The sequence below is a fragment of the Ranitomeya variabilis genome, chromosome 6 (assembly GCF_051348905.1).
Source record: "Ranitomeya variabilis isolate aRanVar5 chromosome 6, aRanVar5.hap1, whole genome shotgun sequence".
NCBI classification, from domain to species: Eukaryota; Metazoa; Chordata; class Amphibia; order Anura; family Dendrobatidae; genus Ranitomeya; species Ranitomeya variabilis.
Window position 1 is genome coordinate 442760116 of NC_135237.1, and position 21447 is coordinate 442781562.

At 42.1% G+C, this 21447-nt stretch overlaps 1 protein-coding gene across 5 annotated transcripts in view; it reads right to left on the reverse strand.

Moving 5' to 3' along the window:
* The window catches only part of NOL4 (nucleolar protein 4), a 458727-nt gene that overhangs the window by 159549 nt on the left and 277731 nt on the right, over positions 1 to 21447 (reverse strand). For all 5 annotated transcript variants that reach the window (XR_013217024.1, XR_013217025.1, XM_077270425.1 and 2 more), the window contains exons 3-5: positions 14003 to 14114; positions 13044 to 13156; positions 9774 to 9906 (exon numbers count right to left, since the gene is read on the reverse strand). Coding sequence is in view for 3 of the 5 variants with exons in the window: in XM_077270425.1 (XP_077126540.1) it covers positions 9774 to 9906; positions 13044 to 13156; positions 14003 to 14114 (358 nt within the window). In the remaining 2 variants the exon portion in view is untranslated. The remainder of the gene's footprint in view (positions 1 to 9773; positions 9907 to 13043; positions 13157 to 14002; positions 14115 to 21447) is intronic.

Below are 21447 nucleotides of genomic sequence, written 5' to 3' on the forward strand. Positions count from 1 at the left end.
TGCAAAGGGGCCAGGACGACTGATCCGGGTACATGAAAGAATGAATGGGGCCATGTATCGTGAGATTTTGAGTGCAAACCTCCTTCCATCAGCAAGGGCATTGAAGATGAAACGTGGCTGGGTCTTTCAACATGACAATGATTCAAAGCACACCGCCAGGGCAACGAAGGAGTGGCTTCGTAAGAAGCATTTCAAGGTCCTGGAGTGGCCTAGCCAGTCTCCAGATCTCAACCCTATAGAAAACCTTTGGAGGGAGTTGAAAGTCCGTGTTGCCAAGCGAAAAGCCAAAAACATCACTGCTCTAGAGGAGATCTGCATGGAGGAATGGGCCAACATACCAACAACAGTGTGTGGCAACCTTGTGAAGACTTACAGAAAACGTTTGACCTCTGTCATTGCCAACAAAGGATATATTACAAAGTATTGAGATGAAATTTTGTTTCTGACCAAATACTTATTTTCCACCATAATATGCACATAAAATGATAAAAAAACAGACAATGTGATTTTCTGGATTTTTTTGTCTCAGTTTGTCTCCCATAGTTGAGGTCTACCTATGATGTAAATTACAGACGCCTCTCATCTTTTTAAGTGGTGGAACTTGCACTACTGCTGACTGACTAAATACTTTTTTGCCCCACTGTATATATATAAGATAGCTATCTCTCTCTGCATGCGGAATAGAAATTTGAGGCTGCATGCATTTTGGAAAAGGAAACCATATCCAATTGTCAATTGTGTTCGACAGTGTATGAAAAATGTCTACACACCTCTGTGAAATGGCATTGTAATGCCACCCACAATCTATACAATTCAATTGAAAAATAAACTGAAATCTTTCAGCGTAGAAAAATCAATTTAAAGAACTAAACTAATGTGATTTCATAAATACGCACACCCTTAAAGAAAATCTGTCAGCAGGATTTTGCTGTATAAACTACAGACAGGACCATATTAGTGCTATAATAACTGATTAAAATGATACTTGCGGTGACTAAATCAGTTTTGTGGCTCTTGTGTACTGAATGTTTAAAGTTTTGCTAGAATCATGTCTTCATGCATCGAGGCGGATCTATGGCAGTCTCTTTTCTTGTTGCTCTGGCAAAGAGAATCGCCTTGTCGTTGGCTGCTGGGCACACATGAATTGGCCAATTTATGTGCTAAATACCTTCATTTTAACCTATTTTCTTGAGCAGTAATGCAATTACAATTTCATATATTACATGTTTGCATGCTATAGTGTTACAGAGTGCAGCTTTATTTGTTACTAATCCATCAGTGACCTGCCTCCTATTTTAAATATCGGGTCTGTACAGGACTTTATTTTGTCTCAAAACAACTACGTCAGCCACAAAATGCTGGCGGCTGTGCATGCACGGTCACATCTAAAAGTATATACTAATTCTCAATCTGCGCCTCCCACTGTGCCCCGAGGACCAGCGAGATGTTTACGGTCTCCTCTTCTGCACAACCTCCTCTTCTGCATGCTCCCGCGCTCGTTCTCTGGGAACGATGGGCGGTGCATGCGCAGATTGAAAAACAATATAAACTCTTCATGTCAACTCACAGATTTTCAATTGGATTCAGGTCTGGGCTGCGGCTGGGCCATTTCAAAACTTCAATCTTGTTCTGATTAAGCCATTTTTTTTGTTGATGTTGGTATGCTTAGGGTCACTGTCGTGCTGAAAGGTGAAATTCCTTTTCATCTTCAGCTTTTTAGCAGAGGTCTGAAAGTTTTGATGCAAAATTGACTGCTGTTTGTAACTGTTCATAATTCCCTCCAACTTGACTAAAGCCTCAGTTCCAGCTGCCAAAGAGCCAAATCATAATGCTGCCTCCACCAGGCTTCACTGTGGGTATGGTGTTCTTTTGATGATGTGCAGTGTTGCCAATGCTATGAACATACCTTTTGAAATTATGAACATATAATTCAACTTCAAACAGCAACATGTTTTCCTATATGCTTTTGGTAGCTGTGATGTAAGTTGTTGTAAAATATAGCATAGCCTGGATGTTTTCATTGTGCAAAATGGCTTTCATCTTATCACCCTACCCCACCCACTAGACATATGAAGGCTATGGGAGATTGTGGTCACATGGAGTACACTGCCAGTAGTTGCCAGAAATTCTTGCAGCTCCTTTAATGTTACTCTAGGCCTCTTGGCAACCAATGTTCTTCTTGTCATTTCATTAATTTTGGAGAGATGTCCAGTTCTTGGTAATGTCACTGTTATGCCAAATTTAAGCCTCTTTTCGATGACTGTCTTAACACTGTTCTATGGTATATCTAATACCTTGGACAAATTACCGTAACTATCAAAAATTAGATCTCTTTGCTGTGTTGTAACAGTTTAAATGTGATTGCATTATTCTGCACATAACTACATCCCCAATAATAAGAGGGTGTTATGCAAACACATTATTTTTGTATTCCTCCCTTAAAATGATTTCAGTGTGGAATTTAACAGATTTTAGGTTACATTAAAGGTGAAAAAAAGCCCTAAAATGATTCTTCCTTGTATGATTTTTTTACAAGTCAAAAACTTGGCATTTTCACAGGAGTGTGTAGACTTTTTTATATCTACTGTACAATAAAGCTGGAGTCATGTGAATTATTATTACTAAGATGGTACAATCTAATTATGTTCCTTTGTCACTTATTATTAACTGGAAATATATTAAGATATAAAGAGAAGTGTAACAATGTCCTTATAGATCCTGTAATTTGTGGCAACCTTATATAACCTTGTAAATTTATAGATAAATACAGTTGAAATGTTTTTACGCTGCCTATGAGAAATTCATGCCTGAAGAACATAGGGACAGTGTTGACATATTAGAAGGAAGGGGTTTAGCTGTCAGAAATTAGTAGGTTGCAGCAAAAAAAGAACATTTTATAGTCCCAAAGGGCTTTTAAATAACACTATGAGAGAATCTCTACATGTACCAGTTAACATATTCCTCCCATTCCTGAGATAGACAAATTAATTTGCAAATGATTTAACTTTGTGTGCATGTGATAGGTAAAATCAGAAAATTACTGGATAATTATGCAAAATCCTTTGAATTAGATATAAAAATACAGCTAATGCAACAAAAAGCAGAAACTTGTCAATCACCTTTCAGCAACATCACATCAGTAGTTTTTACAGCTATTAATATTCACAAAGTATAGAAAAACCTCAGAAGGGGATAGTAAGCCTTCTAGTTGTGATATCACTTTGTGATAATATTTACAGACTGATTTCTAAAATGGTATCTTATTCAGAGGAAAGTGTGTCGAACTTCAAAAGATAACTGTTACCATGACAGCGATCAATGTCTTCCCATCGACTTACTGTATGCTGCTTTTTATTTAAGGTCATACAGTTTCCCCAGCTAATCCCAATAGATGTTTAGAAAACTAACACAGGCTGCGTCAGTATGACTGAACGTGCTCCATTCAGGATTTTATCTCCACATTTATAGAACTTAACTTCAGTTTACGTAAATCCAACATTTATACCTCACCACAGAGTGATGTACTGTAATTTTCCAACCAAAATTTTACAAGTTTGGATATACCTCTGTACCCAAACTGAGGAACGCACAGTATTCCTGCTCATGCAGGGCCGTTGTTAGAAGGTGAGGGGAGGAAGGGCAAACTGGTCAATTGCCCAGGACTTCCACTGTAGGAAGCTTGATGGGCTGTTAAGTCCCTTGGCCACCTGCCTTAAAAAACAGAATCTGCACTGATAATAGCAGTCCTGCATTATCAGTGCAGATTCTGATGTTATAAAAGTAGCAGAACATTTGATGATATCATGGTCACATGGTCAAAACGTCTTTACTCCGTGGAATTTTTGGAAAAACAGCAAAGGAAGAGATAGACTTGTGAGTCTTCTATACTGTCCCTGTGTATTTAGTATAGTTTGTATAGACTGTATATAGTGTACATTGCTTATGTATAATGTACACTGTACATAGTATACATTTGTACAGCGTACCCTTACTGTAATTAGTGTAAATTTTCTGTGTATATAGTACACATCGTCTCCGTGTACTGTATATTGCCTTTGTACAGTATAGTTTGTTATATATTGTACATTATGTTTAAAGTGTAGTTTGTATATAGTATAGATTTTGTACAGTGTACATTGTCTATATCAACTGTACATTGTATGTAGTATAGAATGCATATAGGGTAAATTGTCTGTATATATTGTCTTTATACAGAATATCTTTTATATATTTTACGATGTTTCTATATAATGTACATTGTATGTACTATAGATTGTGTATAGTGTACATTGTATATAGAATAGATTGTGCATCGTGTACATTGTATGTATATAGTGTACAATATCTTTATATTCATAAAGTATAGTGTATTGTGTACATTATATAGAATAGATTGTGCATAGCGTACATTGTATGTATACAGTGTGCATTATCTGCATAAAGTATTGTGTACATTATATACAGAATAGATAGTGTATTGTCTACATTATATATATATATATATATGTAGATATTGTGTATTGCATATACTATAGATTGCATGTAGTGTACATTGTATGTAGTATAGATTGTATATAGTATATATTTTCTGCATATAGTGTACACTGTCTTTGTATAGTATATATTGTGCATAGTGTACATTGTACACAGTATGCATTTTCAGTATAAACTGTACATTATTTAAAATGACGTTTGTCAGTATATAGTATAGACAGGGCCGATTTTAGACAAATTGGGGCCCTAGGCAAAATTCAAAGTGGGGCCCCCATGTTCATATAAAACACGTACAAGTTACACCGATATCGGTGTCACCCGTGTTTTCAATCACTGTGCCATCCATGTGCCATCCATGTTTTTCCGGTATGGATAATGGAAATTAAATTATAAAGCTTCTCATATACTTTCCATGGTAAACACGTATGGCACACGGACGGCACATGGACAGCACATGGACAGCATGTTTACACGGACTCATAGACTTGTATTGGCCCTTGTCATCCATGCTGCTGGGAAAACAAGGACATGAGTGCAGCACCGTAGGTAAAATAGGGCACATGTGGCATCTGTGAAAAACATGATAGGTCGTGTGAAGGGGCCGTGCAGTCACATAATAGAAAACATTAGCAGAATTGCCGTCTTTTTCTACATCCTACCTCACAAACAGCAGAATAAAAAGAGATTTAAAAAAAAAAGTCCTACATGTCCCCCAACCTACTCTGCTAAATCCCCTCTGGCTCCGTGGCCAATGGTTCGGGGTTCCTGATGGCCATTATTCACTTTGCAGCTATAATATAGGGTGAAGCCACAAGACCCCTGCAGCCCAGTGCTAAGACTGGCAGAGACCCCTGGAGCCACAAGACCCCTGCAGCCCAGTGCTGAGACTGGCAGAGACCCCCTGGAGCCACAAGACCACTGCAGCCCAGTGCTAAGACTAGCGGAGACCCCCGGGCCACAAGACCCCTGCAGCCCAGTGCTAAGACTAGCGGAGACCCCCGGGCCACAAGACCCCTGCAGCCCAGTGCTGAGACTAGAGGACACCCCCAGAGCATCAGTGCTGGAGAAGCAGGGGCTTTATCATTTCATGCTAATTACTTTTACATTCTCAGAAAACCCCTGTAGTGTCTGTTCACAAGCACCATTTTTTGCTGCGGATTGATCTAGAGTATTGGCAGGAAATATTCAGCACTTGTGCAGCTTTTTCACTTGCATTTTTGTGTCCCATTCATTTGAATAGGGAAAGAAACGCTGAAAGACGACAGCAACAGATTTATTAAGAAAAAAAAAGTGTCTTCTGGCTCCTGTCCGTGTCTGGCTGGTGTCCATGTCTGGCTGGTGTCCTTGTCTGGCCCCTGTCCGTGTCTGGCCGGTGTCCGTGTCTGGCCCCTGTCCGTGTCCGGTACCTGTCCGTGTCTGGCCGGTGTCCGTGTCTGGCCTCTGTCCGTGTCTGGCCTCTGTCCGTGTCTGGCCCCTGTCCGTTTCTGGCCGGTGTCCATGTCTGGCCCCTGTCTGTGTCTGGCCCCTGTCCGTTTCTGGCCGGCGTCCGTGTCTGGCCCCTGTCCGTGTCTGGCCAGTGTCCGTGTCTGGCCCCTGCCCGTTTCTGGCTGGTGTCCCTGTCTGGCCGGTGTCCGTGTCTGGCCACTGTCCGTTTCGGGCCGGGGTCTGTGTCTGGCTGCTGTCCGTGTCTGGTTGCTATACTGGGACAGCGAGGAATAATATAGTAGACGGCACAATTCCACACAATAGGATATTAAGCCCTGTTCACACTGCGCTTCTGCAGTGCGTCCAGGGGGGGGCTCTGCCTGAATCCCCCTAAGATACGATTCACAAATGCTTAATTGCAGTTGTTACAGATAAGGGTGGCCCAACCAGTTATTAGGTTTAGGTTTACTTTTTCACACAGGACACTGAAGGTTTGGATTTCTTTTTTCCTTAATAATAAAGACCTTCCTTTAAAAACTGCATTTTGTGTTTACTTGTGTTATCTTTGCCTAATATTTAAATTTGTTTGGTAATCTGAAATATTTTAGTGTGACAAACAGGCAAAAGAATAGCAAATCAGTAAGGGGGTAAACACTTTTTCACACAACTGTATAATGTACATTGTACATAGTGTATATTGCATATACTATTGATTGCATATATTTTATACATTGTATATAGTGTACATTGTAAGTAGAATAGATTGTGTAAAGTGTACATTATATATGCTATACAGTAAATCGTATAGAGTGTACACTGTAAATAACAGAAGAAAATGAAAATGATTGCACAATCGCCGAAAATACAAAAGCTTTGCTTCATCTTTATTATTTAGTGTTCATTGTCTGTATATAGTCTACATTGTATATAGTATAGATTTTATACAGTATTTAGCCTGATCGGCCTCTATCCGCGCTCGCCTTCCTGACATTAGGGGAGTGATTCTGTCAATGCTCCAGGTACAGTTTGTCATGTAATGTTATTTAATGTGGTCTGTCCTTTTTTTTTTTTTTTTTTTCTCACTCTCAATACATTTAGGAGGCCGTAATGGCACAATGTAATAAAAAACGTAGAGTTAGGACTGCCCCATTATGAGATTGCCGTGAAGTGGCGGGGTAGCTCAAAGAATTGATCAATTATTTGCTAAATATCTCATATTTGAAATGCAGTCAGAATTTATTATGTGCATGTGCACTTTGGATATTGCGTTTTGACCTTCAGCAGTGCTGGCTTCTCTTCTTTTTGCTTCTGTATTGGTATGTGGCTGACCACCACTGTTAGCGCGCACGCTGGGTCATATGCGCCATTCTGTCTGGGTTCACTATGATTGATAGGCTGCTGTGCACACACACACAGCAGCCCTGCCCTGCCTCAGGCTCTAGTTAATTAGGCAGCTGTGCCTCAGCCAGTTTCATCCTTTACCTTTGGTGTTGGTTTGGCAGTGTGGAGGCCAGATCTGATATGTCCGCACAGGACCTGATCGGCCTCTATCCGCGCTCGCCTTCCTGGCACTAAGGGAGTGATTCTGTCAATGCTCCAGGTACAGTTTGTCATGTAATGTTATTTAATGTGGTCTGTCCTTTTTTTTTTTTTTTTTCTCACTCTCAATACATTTAGGAGGCCGTAATGGCACAATGTAATAAAAAACGTAGAGTTAGGACTGCCCCATTATGAGATTGCCGTGAAGTGGCGGGGTAGCTCAAAGAATTGATCAATTATTTGCTAAATATCTCATATTTGAAATGCAGTCAGAATTTATTATGTGCATGTGCACTTTGGATATTGCGTTTTGACCTTCAGCAGTGCTGGCTTCTCTTCTTTTTGCTTCTGTATGCAGCATAGACTTAATAGAGTGTACATTCTCTGTATATAAAGTAGATTATCAGGTGAGAAACAAATGTAGGTCCAATTTTAAAGATAGAAGTATTACGGTAACTTTTAATTTTTTTTATCAATTAACAAAATGTAAAGTGAATGAACAAAAGACAATCCGAAATCAAATCAATTTTTAGTGTGACCGCCATTTGCCTTGATCATATTGAGATCAAGGATTTGTGAGATCCATATTTTCACTTCCAGGACTACTTATTCTTCCTTACAGTGAAGATAGTTCTTACTGACATTGGGTGTATGTTTTGGGTCATTGTCGTGTTACAACAACACTTAGGCTGTACTGCCAGCCAATTAAAGGTCAGAAAAAATCTATATTCAAATAACCAGCAAACCTTTATAACCTAATGATGACACAGATAAAATATAACTATTTATTTATATACCAATAAAACCATGCCACAAATACAACCAGATAATCACATAGAACACACAACCGTGCACTCTAGATAACCCTGCCAAACAAATCCTATACGTGCTGCCTACCTATCAGTGGAGGTTGGCACCCGAAACACAGATACGAGAACGGCGCCCCCACTCACCGTCGGCTGACCCTATGTCCCCTAGTATAAATCCTAATACTGGTGTCACATCTGAAACAGCACATATACTAGACAGGAAAAGATAGGCAGACTTAATGACTGATTATATATATATATATATATATATATATATATATATATATATATATATATTCATTCTTATATATATAAGCTAGGTTTGTGGCAGGGTGAGATACACGGACAAAAAAAACAACAATGTGCATAACAAAAAAAGTGCTCGTGTATTAAAATTTGGCCTCACTACCTCTGTACCCTACTGCTGTGCATCCTGCCTGACTGTGGAGGTTGGCACCCTACTGGTCAGCGGAAATGGCGCCCCCACTCATAGATGACTGACCCTGGGAAGCCCTAATATTGAATCCCAGACTTGTCAACATTTTAGAAATAGTTTTGTTTTTCGATAAGATATTGATTCAAAGCTTACTTTTTAAAGGGGGTGTACTCATTTAAGCTGAGCACTATATAGCATATGTGCTGTGAATGTGCATGTAGTATAGGCATTATGTATGTATAAATAGCATAAACACCTGGTGATATATAGTTTTCACCTGGCTTTCAGGGAAGGGGTACAATATCTATATTTAAAAACAGGAAAGATATATACAGTATCTTGAACCGTGTTAGCCAATATCTATGTCTATCCTTCTCACATAATGATAATTCACGTCACTTGTCTTATCTATTGCCTTCTTTCTTTCTGTGCTGTGTTGTGTATAAATATGTGATTCTTCAGAACTTGCATTAGTCTTTACCTGATGAAGGGACCTGCGTAGTCTTGAAAGCTTACAATTTGTTACCATCTTTTCAGTTAGCCATTAAAACAGTATAACCTTATCAGTATACTGAGTGAATTAACTCTTTGTTCTCATAGTAGTAAGCAGACAATACCGCCATACTCATAACAAAAGAATAGCACTTGGTATAAGAAGTTATTGGGTCACATCTTATCATGGAAGTAGTTACTGAAAGATGATGGCATATGCATAAGAGGTCTAAAGTTTTACTAACAGCCCAACCATCAAATATATAATTAATATAACATTATTTTGTATTGGAATTGTCATAACATAAGTAATTGGTTCATGCTTACTTACTTAATACTAGACGGTAGGACTGTCCCAAGTAGGGTCTCCTTGATGTGGTCGGATGGCTTTTACTTTTTATTTATCATAAATATGTTAACCAAGTACCTTATATTACTTTAATTCACTATTGCTATTTATTCACTGCAGGGTATTTGTTCATTTTGTCTTTGCTTTGTTTAGTGGTCAGTGTGAACATACACCTACACGTTGCATGCACACCAACTTATATTCCGGTTCATTGCTTTTGTTCGCTTACCATCTTGTTGACTATGAACATTCTGCGGACTCTGCATCCTTTCTTCAAGGTTAGAACTGAGGTCAGAATTTACAGCTGACATTCTAGTGGAGTCGCTCATGTCAAATTCATCACTCTCTATAGAACTTTCATCCTGCAGACAACCAAAAGATCACATGGTAAGATGGCATATAGGATAGGCAAAAGAAGAAATGGCCAGAAAAGATTTCAGTTTATTAGCAATCCATAACAAATCCAAACAGGCAGAGTAGCGGCATATATCTGTTGACGAGTTTCAACTGCAAGGTCTTAATCAGAACATGAAGATAAAGGAGGGTCGGTGGTGTTTATGGAAGCACATCTCCATAAGGAACAAGTGTTTGGTATTTTAGATGATATTACCACTTACCGCAAACTGGTACAAGATCTGATTCCAGCTTTTAAAGAGTAATTGAAAAAGCTCCAAATTGATGGTTTTCAGCTTGGTGTCCTAAACAAAGTTGAATCTGAATATTTACTTACAGAACATTCCATTTTGGCCATGTTTTAAGGCTTACCAAAAATACATAAGAAAACGTTCCCATCACCTCTTAGCCGGATTATTTTCGGTTCTGGGTCTCTTAAAGGGAACCTGTCACCTGAACTTGGCGGGACCTTTTTTTTCGGTCCGATGGGCGGTGTTTTCAGGTGTTTCATTCACCCCTTCCTTTCCCACTGGCCGCACGCTGGCTGCAATATTGCCTTGAAGTTGATTCGCTTTCCTCCGTAGAACACGCCTGCGCAAGGCAATCTTGCCTTGCACACGCGCAATATGCTTTGCCCAACTGCGGGAAAAGCCGAAAAGCATTAGTGCGCATGCGCCGGCGCACTATGTCCCGGAAGTATTTCGCTGTGTTCCGGGACATAGTGCGCCAGCGCATGCGCACTAATGCTTTTCGGCTTCGCCCGCAGTTGGGCAAAGCATACTGCGCATGCGCAAGGCAAGATTGCCTTGCGCAGGCGTGTTCTACGGAGGAAAGCGAATCAACTTCAAGGCAATATTGCAGCCAGCGTGCGGCCAGCGGGAAAGGAAGGGGTGAATAAAACACCCGAAAACACCGCCCATCGGACCGAAAAAAGGTCCCACCAAATTCAGGTGACAGGTTCCCTTTAAAGTGATACTCAGTGTCTGAGTGAACGATCATTTTCAAGAACTGGTTGAAGATATTCTGGGCTATCTCAAGGATAACTCTAATGTGTTGGCTGCTTTTGATGACTTTCAATGGACGGGCAATATGTCATTTTTTTCAATTGACGTTTTGAAACTATATTCTTGCATTCCACATAATCTGGCAGATATTGCACATTATGTAACTACATATACAGTGACCGTACTACGGGAATATAACGATTTTGAATATCGGCAATTAAAATTTTGCTCTCACATAATTTTTTTATGCTTGATAAAGACACATAGGTACCTCTGCACTCATACACTTTATTATTAGTGTACATGATCTGTCATTTACTGTATCTAGGCTTTTGATATAACACACACAATACTTAATATAGAGTATGTTTTACGTACTTTGTGCGTGGTAGCCTTATATATTCCTTGTGACTGTACATAATAATATGAGAATATATGCTAATATAATACTGGGATATATAGTATTCTTTGCTACTGTTTTTTGTCTATTACTATTTAGGTATACCACCGTTTGTAGTATTATCTGTAAATAAACTTTGATACTGTTTTTGTTAAACTGAATCCCAGTATCTCTCCGGAACACTGTCGGAAAAAGCCAAAAACTGGCGAGTGCAGTGAATACTGCCAAAAGTTAATGAGCGGCCCCAAAATCTGATGCGGCCGGGAGACAGCGGGACGGGAGGACGCGTCGCTGGATAGGTAAGTATAATTATAATATTTATTATTAATTTTATGCTTTGTTCTACAGGCCCTGGACCCGAACTGTAACACAGATTTCCATGGAAGCCCGTGTTCGGGACCTATGTGTTCGGTAAGGGGCCAGAGCTTTACAGTTCGGGTTCGCCCATCCCTACTGCTGACCGGCATATTCCTTGGATATCTTTTTGTATACTTTTCCTGTTTTATACAGTTAAACTACCTTTTCCCGTAGATCCATTGACAATTCATTTGCTTTCCCCATGATTCACAATCCAGAAACGTCAGTGGCTGGATGAAAGATGCAAGAGTCTGTCTGGATCCCATAAACTCACTCAGCTTTTATGCACACACTGATTACAAGCAAACAGGTCACAGGTGAGGATGTTACCTTTAGTAGCCAGTCAAACCCACGTGTGTCAACATCTGTGCATGTTTTCAGGCCAAAATCACCAGGGTATGTGAACTTTTGATCAGGGTCATTTGGATGTTTTGGGTTGTCATTATGATTTTAAAAAAGAGAAAACACAGTAGTTTGACAATAAATGGCTGCACCCAACCACTAACCATGAGTGGAGAAAAAGTTTTGGTGTTATCATTCATATTCTATGAAAAAAAGCCAAGAAAGAAAAAATGATATGCAATTTTTCACCGTTTCATTATACTTGTAAATGTTTTTTTTTTTTCGATTAATGTCTGATGTCATTATTTGGGTACTGGTTTGTGCTTTAAAATTGGATGGCTGACATGCACCGCATTTTACGATTAAGATCTTGCGGTAGAAACGCCACAATGGATATTTGTTGCCATTCAGGCACACACATTGTATTTTTTTTCCTGACTGATTTGGAAAACTGCTGCGTTTTTGCAAATACAGACGTAGCAAATCCGAGTCTGTCAGTGTTCAACTGGGTCCAAGCACTCACTGACAAAAGTAAGAATGCAACATATTTTTGATACAGTTTAGCTAAATTAAAAGTAATGCTGCTATAAAAATCTGTTAATATCAGCAGATCCATTAAAAATTGCAATGAATCAGAGAAATCTCATGAGGTTAAAGGGGTTGTCTGGTCTAAAATGAAAAGTATGCAGTCACTCTGGGTGAGGCTATCCCCACCAGACAGCTTCTGCCCCATGAGTATGTATAACTCATACATACCCTCCGGTCCCGGCTCAGAAACAGGTGAATCCTCACAGAGCACAGTGCATGCGTTGGGGGGATTCACGAGTCACACAGAGTGACGGCAGACTTTTCATTTTAGACTGGACATCTCCATTAGATAGATACAATGGATAGATAGATAGATAGATAGATAGATAGATAGATAGATAGATAGATAGATAGATAGATAGATAGATAGATTGATTACAGATGTCTAGGATCCATATCTGTAGAGTAAAACTACCTCGTCTTGTTGGGAATTTAGGAGCTGTAGCTTCATGTGCTTCATATACGCCATTGTAATTGGCATATTATAGTCGATCATGCTGGTTACCAGTGTGGGTGGTTTGCCATTATCTGTAGAAAAATAAATTGAAGCATTGGTAATCCATGCATTATCGCTCATAATCACTTATTTTTTACTTTTCATTGTATTTATTTTCAGACTGTTGATACAGACTGTCACACAATAATATCCAGTTTCTGTCAAGTCGATTTTGGAGCCGTATGACTTAGGGATAGGTTCACACGTGGCGTTTTTGCTGCCTATTTTATGCAGTGTACTTAGTGTGTAAAGTGCACAGTGTCTTACAGTATCAGCATAATTAATGAGATTTCGGAAATCTCATGCACCTGCTACATATTTACACAGTGTGAATTTCGGGAACTGCTGCATTTCTGCCAGGACGCAGCATTTTAATTCTTTCAGAGTTTTTGCAGCGCTTTAAAATGAATCATGGAAAAACACATCTGAAAAGGCGACAAAAATGCATGTCTTTTACACAGCGTTTTTGGTGCAGAATAAAACCCAGCAAAATTGCAAACTGTGAACTTAGCCCTACTTGGGACTTGGTTACTATTTTATCCCATTTGCTTGGTTACTGTGTGACAATCGCACATGTCAGTAGTATCTGTGACTCTTCTATGAGTCAATGCTTTGTATTGATTGTAGCTGTCAGGTGATGATGGTTACTGCAGACTGAACTCTACAAAAATCTGTGCGTAGTCTCCACTGAGAAAAGCTGGAGATAAGTCAAACCCCATTATAGAGTCCTCCGTGCTTTGGTTACTTGAAAGAGTCAGTACTGTCAAGTAAACTTTTCGCCTTGTCTCCTACCACCCCTCCATGTCTACCCCAATATAAGTGCAGTATACAGATACGGTGTATTATGTCTCCTGACAATGACGTCATTATATATTCACCTTTGTGTTCACCTCCATCTGGATTTAAGTGCATTCTTTTCTGACACTCGGAGCAGCTCATTAGGAATCTTGTCACTGCTTCTCTGGGAAGGAAGGCATATGTCTCCGAAATCTAAAAGACATAAAACAGCCACCATGTAACATCAAGCACCACATTAAGCGAAAATGACAAAATCTGTTTCAATAGAAAAGAGTAACAAGATTATGTATTTTATACAAGAGAAGCATTTTCCATGAAAAGCGTAAAATTCTAATACCAGTTAACATGCGACGTGGCCAGAAGGACGTGGACACCACTCCTACTTCATGCTTTGACCACATGGCATTGGTGCCACATTCATTGCCATGTGGTGCCTAATCAATCATACAGCACAGGATCTTCATATTGATGATACAGAGTACCACTATTCATAGAAATTAGTTTGTGCCACGTAGGAGCAGCCAAGCGGTGGTAAAATAACGTAAAATATCTATCATTTATCCAAGGTCAGTCTCGGCACCAGCTCACAGAATGGGCAGCCAGATGCAGAACCGATATTAAAACAACCCTTCATTAGAAGATTGGAGACTGAGTTTCCATGGTAAGTGGCACACCAGCCAGAAGTCATCACCGCACAGTGGCAACAATCTGAACAGTGGATTATGCAAACCTCCATTGGGCTTTTTAGAGGACTGATGTAATGGATCATTCTCCACATCTAGTAACCTGTGCTAGGTTTGGAGGATGTAGCTATGGAAGTTTTAGCTGTTTGGTTTTTAGGAGGAGGAATACCATTTTAGAGCTGTTCTGCAGCATTTGAGCCCCTTATTTCCTGTTAAAGAAATTTTTGCAGTTAAATAAAAAGTTACTTGAATGCGTTTCAAACTGAAAATAATTGACCTTACTAATATACTGTGTTTTATGACAACTTCACCAATGGCCCAATTTTCTAATCAGTCACCAGTCTCCAATTCATGTACTTATTTTTACTCACTTATGTAGTGCCATTAATTCCCTATCACCTTACACACATTATCAGCACTGTCCCCATTACCAGCACTGTCCCCATTAGGGCTCACAATCTAAATTCCCTATCAGTATGACTTTGGAATGTGGGAGGAAAGCGGAGTACCCGGAGGAAACCTACACAAACATGGGGAGAACATACAAACTCCTTGCAGATGTTGTCCTTGGTGGGATTTAAACCCAGTACTCCAGCACTGCAAAGCAACAGTGCTAACCACTGAGACACCGTGCTGTCCAATTCTGCCTTGGTCCCAACATAGGAGAGATTTCGTCTGCGAATTTTGGCACTTAGCCAACGCTGTCAGTATAGGAGGTTGGCCCTCTACCTCAGTTTATTAGCTATATCAACCCCTTCTTCAAATCTGTTGAACTGTTACTACATACCCATGCGCGTCACAAGCCACCACTGATGCAGAGAGGAGTAGGAACCTCTCCTTTGTATCAGGACAAAAGTAGAAGTGGAGAGGCTGGGACCCGAGGTCATAAGTGAAATCTCTCATTGTGGAGCTTTCTTAAATAAAGTTTGTTTGTAAGTTCAAGTAATGTACATATTTACTGATTTCATTGTTAAAGAGCTTAATTGGCCTCACAAAGCTCTGAACTAAATGAGTTGAACAACTATGGGATGTACTGGGACCCTGATTAGTATCTATAATGTATCATCCATCATCACAGCAAATGAACAGATGTGGATCCTAACTCTAATGTTGCAAAGTATATTGTAAACACCTCCACCATTGTACTGCGGTTTCAAAAGGCAGAGAGGGCAATATATATAGATGAGCTTCAAGAGGTAGTCACCGGGAATGGTCTTCCAACAATCTTGAAGGAGTTCCCAGAGATGCTTAGCACTTGTTGGCCCTTTTGCCTTCACTCTGCGGTCCAGCTCACCATCCCGATTGGGTTCAGGTCTGGTGACTGTGGAGGCCAGGTCATCTGGCGTAGCACCCCATCACTCTCCTTCTTGGTCAAATAGCTCTTACACAGCCTGGAGGTGTGCTTGGGGTCATTGTCCTGTTGAAAAATAAATGATGGTCCAACTAAACGCAAACTGGATGGAATAGCGTGCCGCTGCAAGATGCTGTGGTAGCCAAGCTGGTTCAGTATGCCTTCAAATTTGAATAAATCCCCAACAGTGTCATCAGCAAAGCACCCCCACACCATCACACCTCCTCCTCCATGCTTCATGGTGGGAACCAGGCATGTAGAGTCCATCCATTCACCTTTTCTGCGTCGTACAAAGACATGGTGGTTGGAACCAAAGATCTCAAATTTTGACTCATCAGACCAAAGCACAGATTTCCACTGGTCTAATGTCCATTCCTTGTGTTCTTTAGCCCAAACAAGTCTCTTCTGATTGTTGCCTGTCCTTAGCAGTGGTTTCTTAGCAGCTATTTTACCATGAAGGCCTGGTGCACAAAGTCTCCTCTTAACAGTTGTTGTAGAGATGTGTCTGCTGCTAGAACTCTCTGTGGCATTGACCTGGTCTCTAATCTGAGCTGCTCTTAACCTGCAATTTCTGAGGCTGGTGACTCGGATAAACTTATCCTCAGAAGCAGAGGTGACTCTTGATCTTCCTTTCCTGGGGCGGTCCTCATGTGAGCCAGTTTCTTTGTAGCGCTTGATGGTTTTTGCCACTGCACTTGGGGACACTTTGCCCAATTTTTCGGACTGACTGACCTTCATTTCTTAAAGTAATGATGGCCACTCGTTTTTCTTTACTTAGCTGCTTTTTTCTTGCCATAATACAAATTCTAACAGTCTATTCAGTAAGACTACCAGACTTCTGCTCAACACAACTGATGGCCCCAATCCTATTTATAAGGCAAGAAATCCCACTTATTAAACCTGACAGGGCACACCTGTGAATTGAAAACCATTCCCGGTGACTACCTCTTGAAGTTCATCAAGAGAATGCCAAGAGTGTGCAAAGCAGTCATCAAAGCAAAAGGTGGCTACTTTGAAGAACCTAGAATATAAGACATAATTTCAGTTGTTTCACACTTTTTTGTTAAGTATATAATTCCACATGTGTTAATGCATAGTTGTTGCGGCTGCGACCACAAACGTGGCCGAGCCGACACCTCCACGTCGCCAGACCTAGACGACGTGGGCGAGCGTCCCAAAAAGGAACGCAATGTGGACCCACTGGACCACAGAGTAACCTGGACCTACCCAGACTAGGGAACGGCAGCGAGCAGGGTCTGTGGCAGCTGAGCATGTGAACAAGATGTAGATATGCAGAACTAGACTACACCGCACAACTTCAGGTATGAAGAAACAAAGTTTACTTAAATGATAGCACAGTACATAACAAAACATAATGATGTCAGGATCCCGATTCCACATGTCAAGGAAGGGTACACAACTCAGACGTCAGACGATGGCAGGAGTCATCACGGGTTGATGCAGTCCAGGGTCATCTGGCACGGGCATACAAGGACGGCCAATCTCTCAGGCCTCAGACATAGCACAGGCTCAGCAGAACATCAGACACCGATCCCAGAAGGACGTCATCTCAGGGTGGACCTCAGGACATCAGGATCACAGGCGGGACATCAGGATCACAGGCAGGACATCAGGAACACAGGCAGGACATCAGGAACACAGGCAGGACATCAGGAACACAGGCAGGACATCAGGAACACAGGCAGGACATCAGGAACACAGGCAGGACATCAGGAACACAGGCAGGACATCAGGAACACAGGCAGGACATCAGGAACACAGGCAGGACATCAGGACCACAGGCTTAGATGGACGTCTGACGATGGCAGGAGCCATCACGGGTTGATGCAGTCCAGGTTCATCTGGCACGGGCATACAAGGACGGCCAATCTCTCAGGCCTCAGACATAGCACAGGCTCAGCAGGAGAACATCAGACACCGATCCCAGAAGGACGTCATCTCAGGGTGGACCTCAGGACACAGGCAGGACATCTGGAACACTGGCGTGGCAGCCCAGGTCATCGGCTGGGACACTGGCACGGCAGCCCAGGGAATAAGGATATCGGACAACGAAAGGACATCAGGAATACCGGAAAGACACCTGGGACACTGGCGTGGCAGCCCAGGTCATCGGCTGGGACACTGGCGTGGCAGCCCAGGAATCAGGACATCGGACAACGAAAGGACATCAGGAATACCGGAAAGACATCTGGGACACTGGCGTGGCAGCCCAGGTCATCGGCTGGGACACGGAGGGCACAGGACCAGGTAGCGGAGGTCATCAGGTTCATAACTTCGGCCGTCAGGCTCCGGACATCAGACCTAGGAAGGAACTCAAGCATGATGGTGCTAGCTCCGCTGGACTGGAACTGGGCCAGACAGGGTTAGCACCGCATGGAAGACTGAGCACAGAATAGTAAGCGCTCAGCAAGAACACCGAACTCCATCTTTGAAAGATGAGCCCGGAAAGTTCAGTCACAGGGTGCGGGGTGCCAGACACAATAGGACTTAAGAAATATAACAGAGACAGGTTCAGACAGGATCAGGTACTGGATATTCAGCCTCCAGGATAGGCGGATCTGGGTACTCTGCCCCCAGAACAGGCGGGTAAACAAGACACAAACGGATCTGGATATACAGCCTCCAGGATAGGCGGATCTGGGTACTCAGCCCCCAGAACAGGCGAGAGACAGGCATCAGCTCTCCCAGAACATACTGCAGACAGAACGGGAGCTGGATACCTCACAAGGCAAGACACAGAAACACAATGCAATGCTCTGGCAACGCCCAGTAGCAAAGAGGAAGTTTATATAGGAGCTGCTCCTCAGCAAAAGGCTGAGGAAGCAACACAGGTGCACACTCAAACCCTGATAAAAGCAGGGTAGGTGTGGCCGCGCGCACCCTAAGCACAAACAGAAACCATTATAGCACTGACAGCACAGGAACTGTGGCTTAGGGCAGTGTTTTTCAACCAGTGTGCCGCGACACATGGTCGGGTGTGCCGCGGGGAACGGGAGTCAGCTGTTCTCTGTGCCGACTGTCAAGCTGACAGCCGGCACAGAGAAGCTGCAGCACGCCGGCTCCCGGAGATCAATTGTACTCGCAGACATCTACCAGCTGCGAGTACAATTGAGGCTCTGACTGCCGGGTCAGAGCGACGCCAGCAGCGTGATCAAGTCATGTGATCACGCTGCTGACGTCACTATCCGGCGCGCAGGAGAAAGAAGAGACTTGGTGGTAAGTGCTCCTGTGCTGTGGAGCTGAAGACACCGAAGATTCAGCGTGGGGTGGGTTTATGGGGAGTATGTGGGGGGATTTATTAAGTGTGTGGGGGGATTTATTAAGTGTGGGGGGGATTTATTCAGTGTGTGTGGGGATTTATTCAGTGTGTGGGGGGATTTATTCAGTGTGTGTGGGGGATTTATTTAGTGTGTACGTGGGGGGGGCTGGAATTTATTTAGCATGTGTGGGGCAGGGTGCATTTATTCTGTGGAAGGGGATGGATTTATTCTATCGGAAGGGCAGTGGATATATTCTGTGGGGGTGAGTGGGGAGATGGGGGTGGACACAGTAGCGAGGGGAAAAATGTGTGCTGACAGTACTGGGAGCAACGGTGATGGGATGTGTGAGGACAGTATGGGGAGTCGGGGGAATGTGTGAGGGGGGAATGTGTGAGGAGGAAATATGGAGAGAGCAAAGGGGTATGTTAGCAGGGGGGGGGATGTACAGGAGGAGGCTATTAGAAATGTGTGCAGACAGTATGGGGGGATGAAAGTGTGAGTGGACACATAATAGATACTGAGTAGTGTGAGGGTAACAGCCAGGAGGAGACAGTATGCCAAGTAGGAGGAGTGTAATGAAGGGGCACAGTAGAGAGACTGGGCTCTCTATGAGGGACACCGTATGAGAAGGCAGTGTGAAGTATGGAAAAGAGAGAGAGGGTAGTGTGGATGGCATGTACCATAAGAGGGACAGTGAGGGTCATATTATGTGCTGGGAATAAAGTGAGGGGCAATTATTTACTCAGAGGCTCAGCCTAGGGCAGATATTGTTATTCCGGAGCATTATAATAACACTGCTATCTTTAAGGGTGTTGTGTCGGGATGTGCTGCAGAAGACAGGAGAAGATGGAAGTCTGCAGAAACGAGCTCTGCCGGTGGATGAGAAGAGTCATCATGGCATCTGGACAAGGTGAAGATGAAAAGAAAGAGGCGACTCCACAAACAACGTCATCTATCAGGTACCTGGATGTAAATGTGTTTTTTTTGTGATACTAATTCTCATTTTTATTTGTTAGGAACATTAAAGGGGATGTCCAAGGTTGTGATGAGTCTGCAGTCATACTATGTGACTGCAGACTTCTGAATTCTCACAGTGCACACTGCTATCATAATTCTCTGATGTTGGTGATTTACATACATGCGGTCACGTGCTGACTAGACATGTGTGGCCTCATTCAATGAAAATGAATTGACTGAGGCCGGACATGTCTAGTTAGAATGTGACCAGAAGTATCCAAATCACATACTTGTGCTGTCATGACCGTCCACTCTGGCCACCGGCAAGGGAGAATCCTGAAAGTGTGCAGTGCTTGCGCTGTGAGAATTCAGAAGCCTGCAGTCACATAGAATGACTGCAGACTTTCATCTCAAACCTGGACGCACCATTTTGTGCCATTTTGGTTGGTGGTGTGCCTCGGGATTTTTTAAGTATAAAAAGTGTGCCGCGGCTCAAAAAAGGTTGAAAATCACTGGCTTAGGGCACCTGGCAGCGGCTGCTAGCCTGGACACGAGCGGAAAGCCATGCACCAACTGCAGAGGACCTCGCAAGCCATGGCTAGCTTCCAAGCAGCCGCCAGGGGCCGCACATGCGAGTGGCCATGCAGCAGAGCAAAGTCATCACAGCACATGCACAGCTACGCAGCGGTGGCAGGGAACTGAGCAGCATCCATACAGGTAACAGACAACAGTATCCCTGCACATTAGGGGGAGAGGAGCAAGGGTTAAAGCAGAGACATGCAAAAGTAACGCCGAAGAAACAAGGTATAAACCCAGCGGTGTTACAATAGTTTTGATGCCTTCAGTGTGAATGTACAATTTTCATAGTCATGAAAATACTATATATATATATATATATATATATATATATATATATATATATATATATATATATATATATATATGTATATATATATATATATATATATATACACAGTGCAGACCAAAAGTGTTGGCATCCTTGACATTTTTCAGGAAAATGAAGTATTTCTCAGAGAAAATTATTGCAATTACATTCTACTGGAACAACACACAAAAAAGGCAATTTGGGCATATGTTCACACAAAACCCAAAAATTAGGGGAACAAAATTGTTGGCACCGTTACAAAATTGTGTGTAAAGAACTTTGTTTCAAGCATGTGATGCTCATTTAAATTCACCTGTGGCAAGTGTGGGCAATATGAACATCATACATGAATACATGAAACCAGATA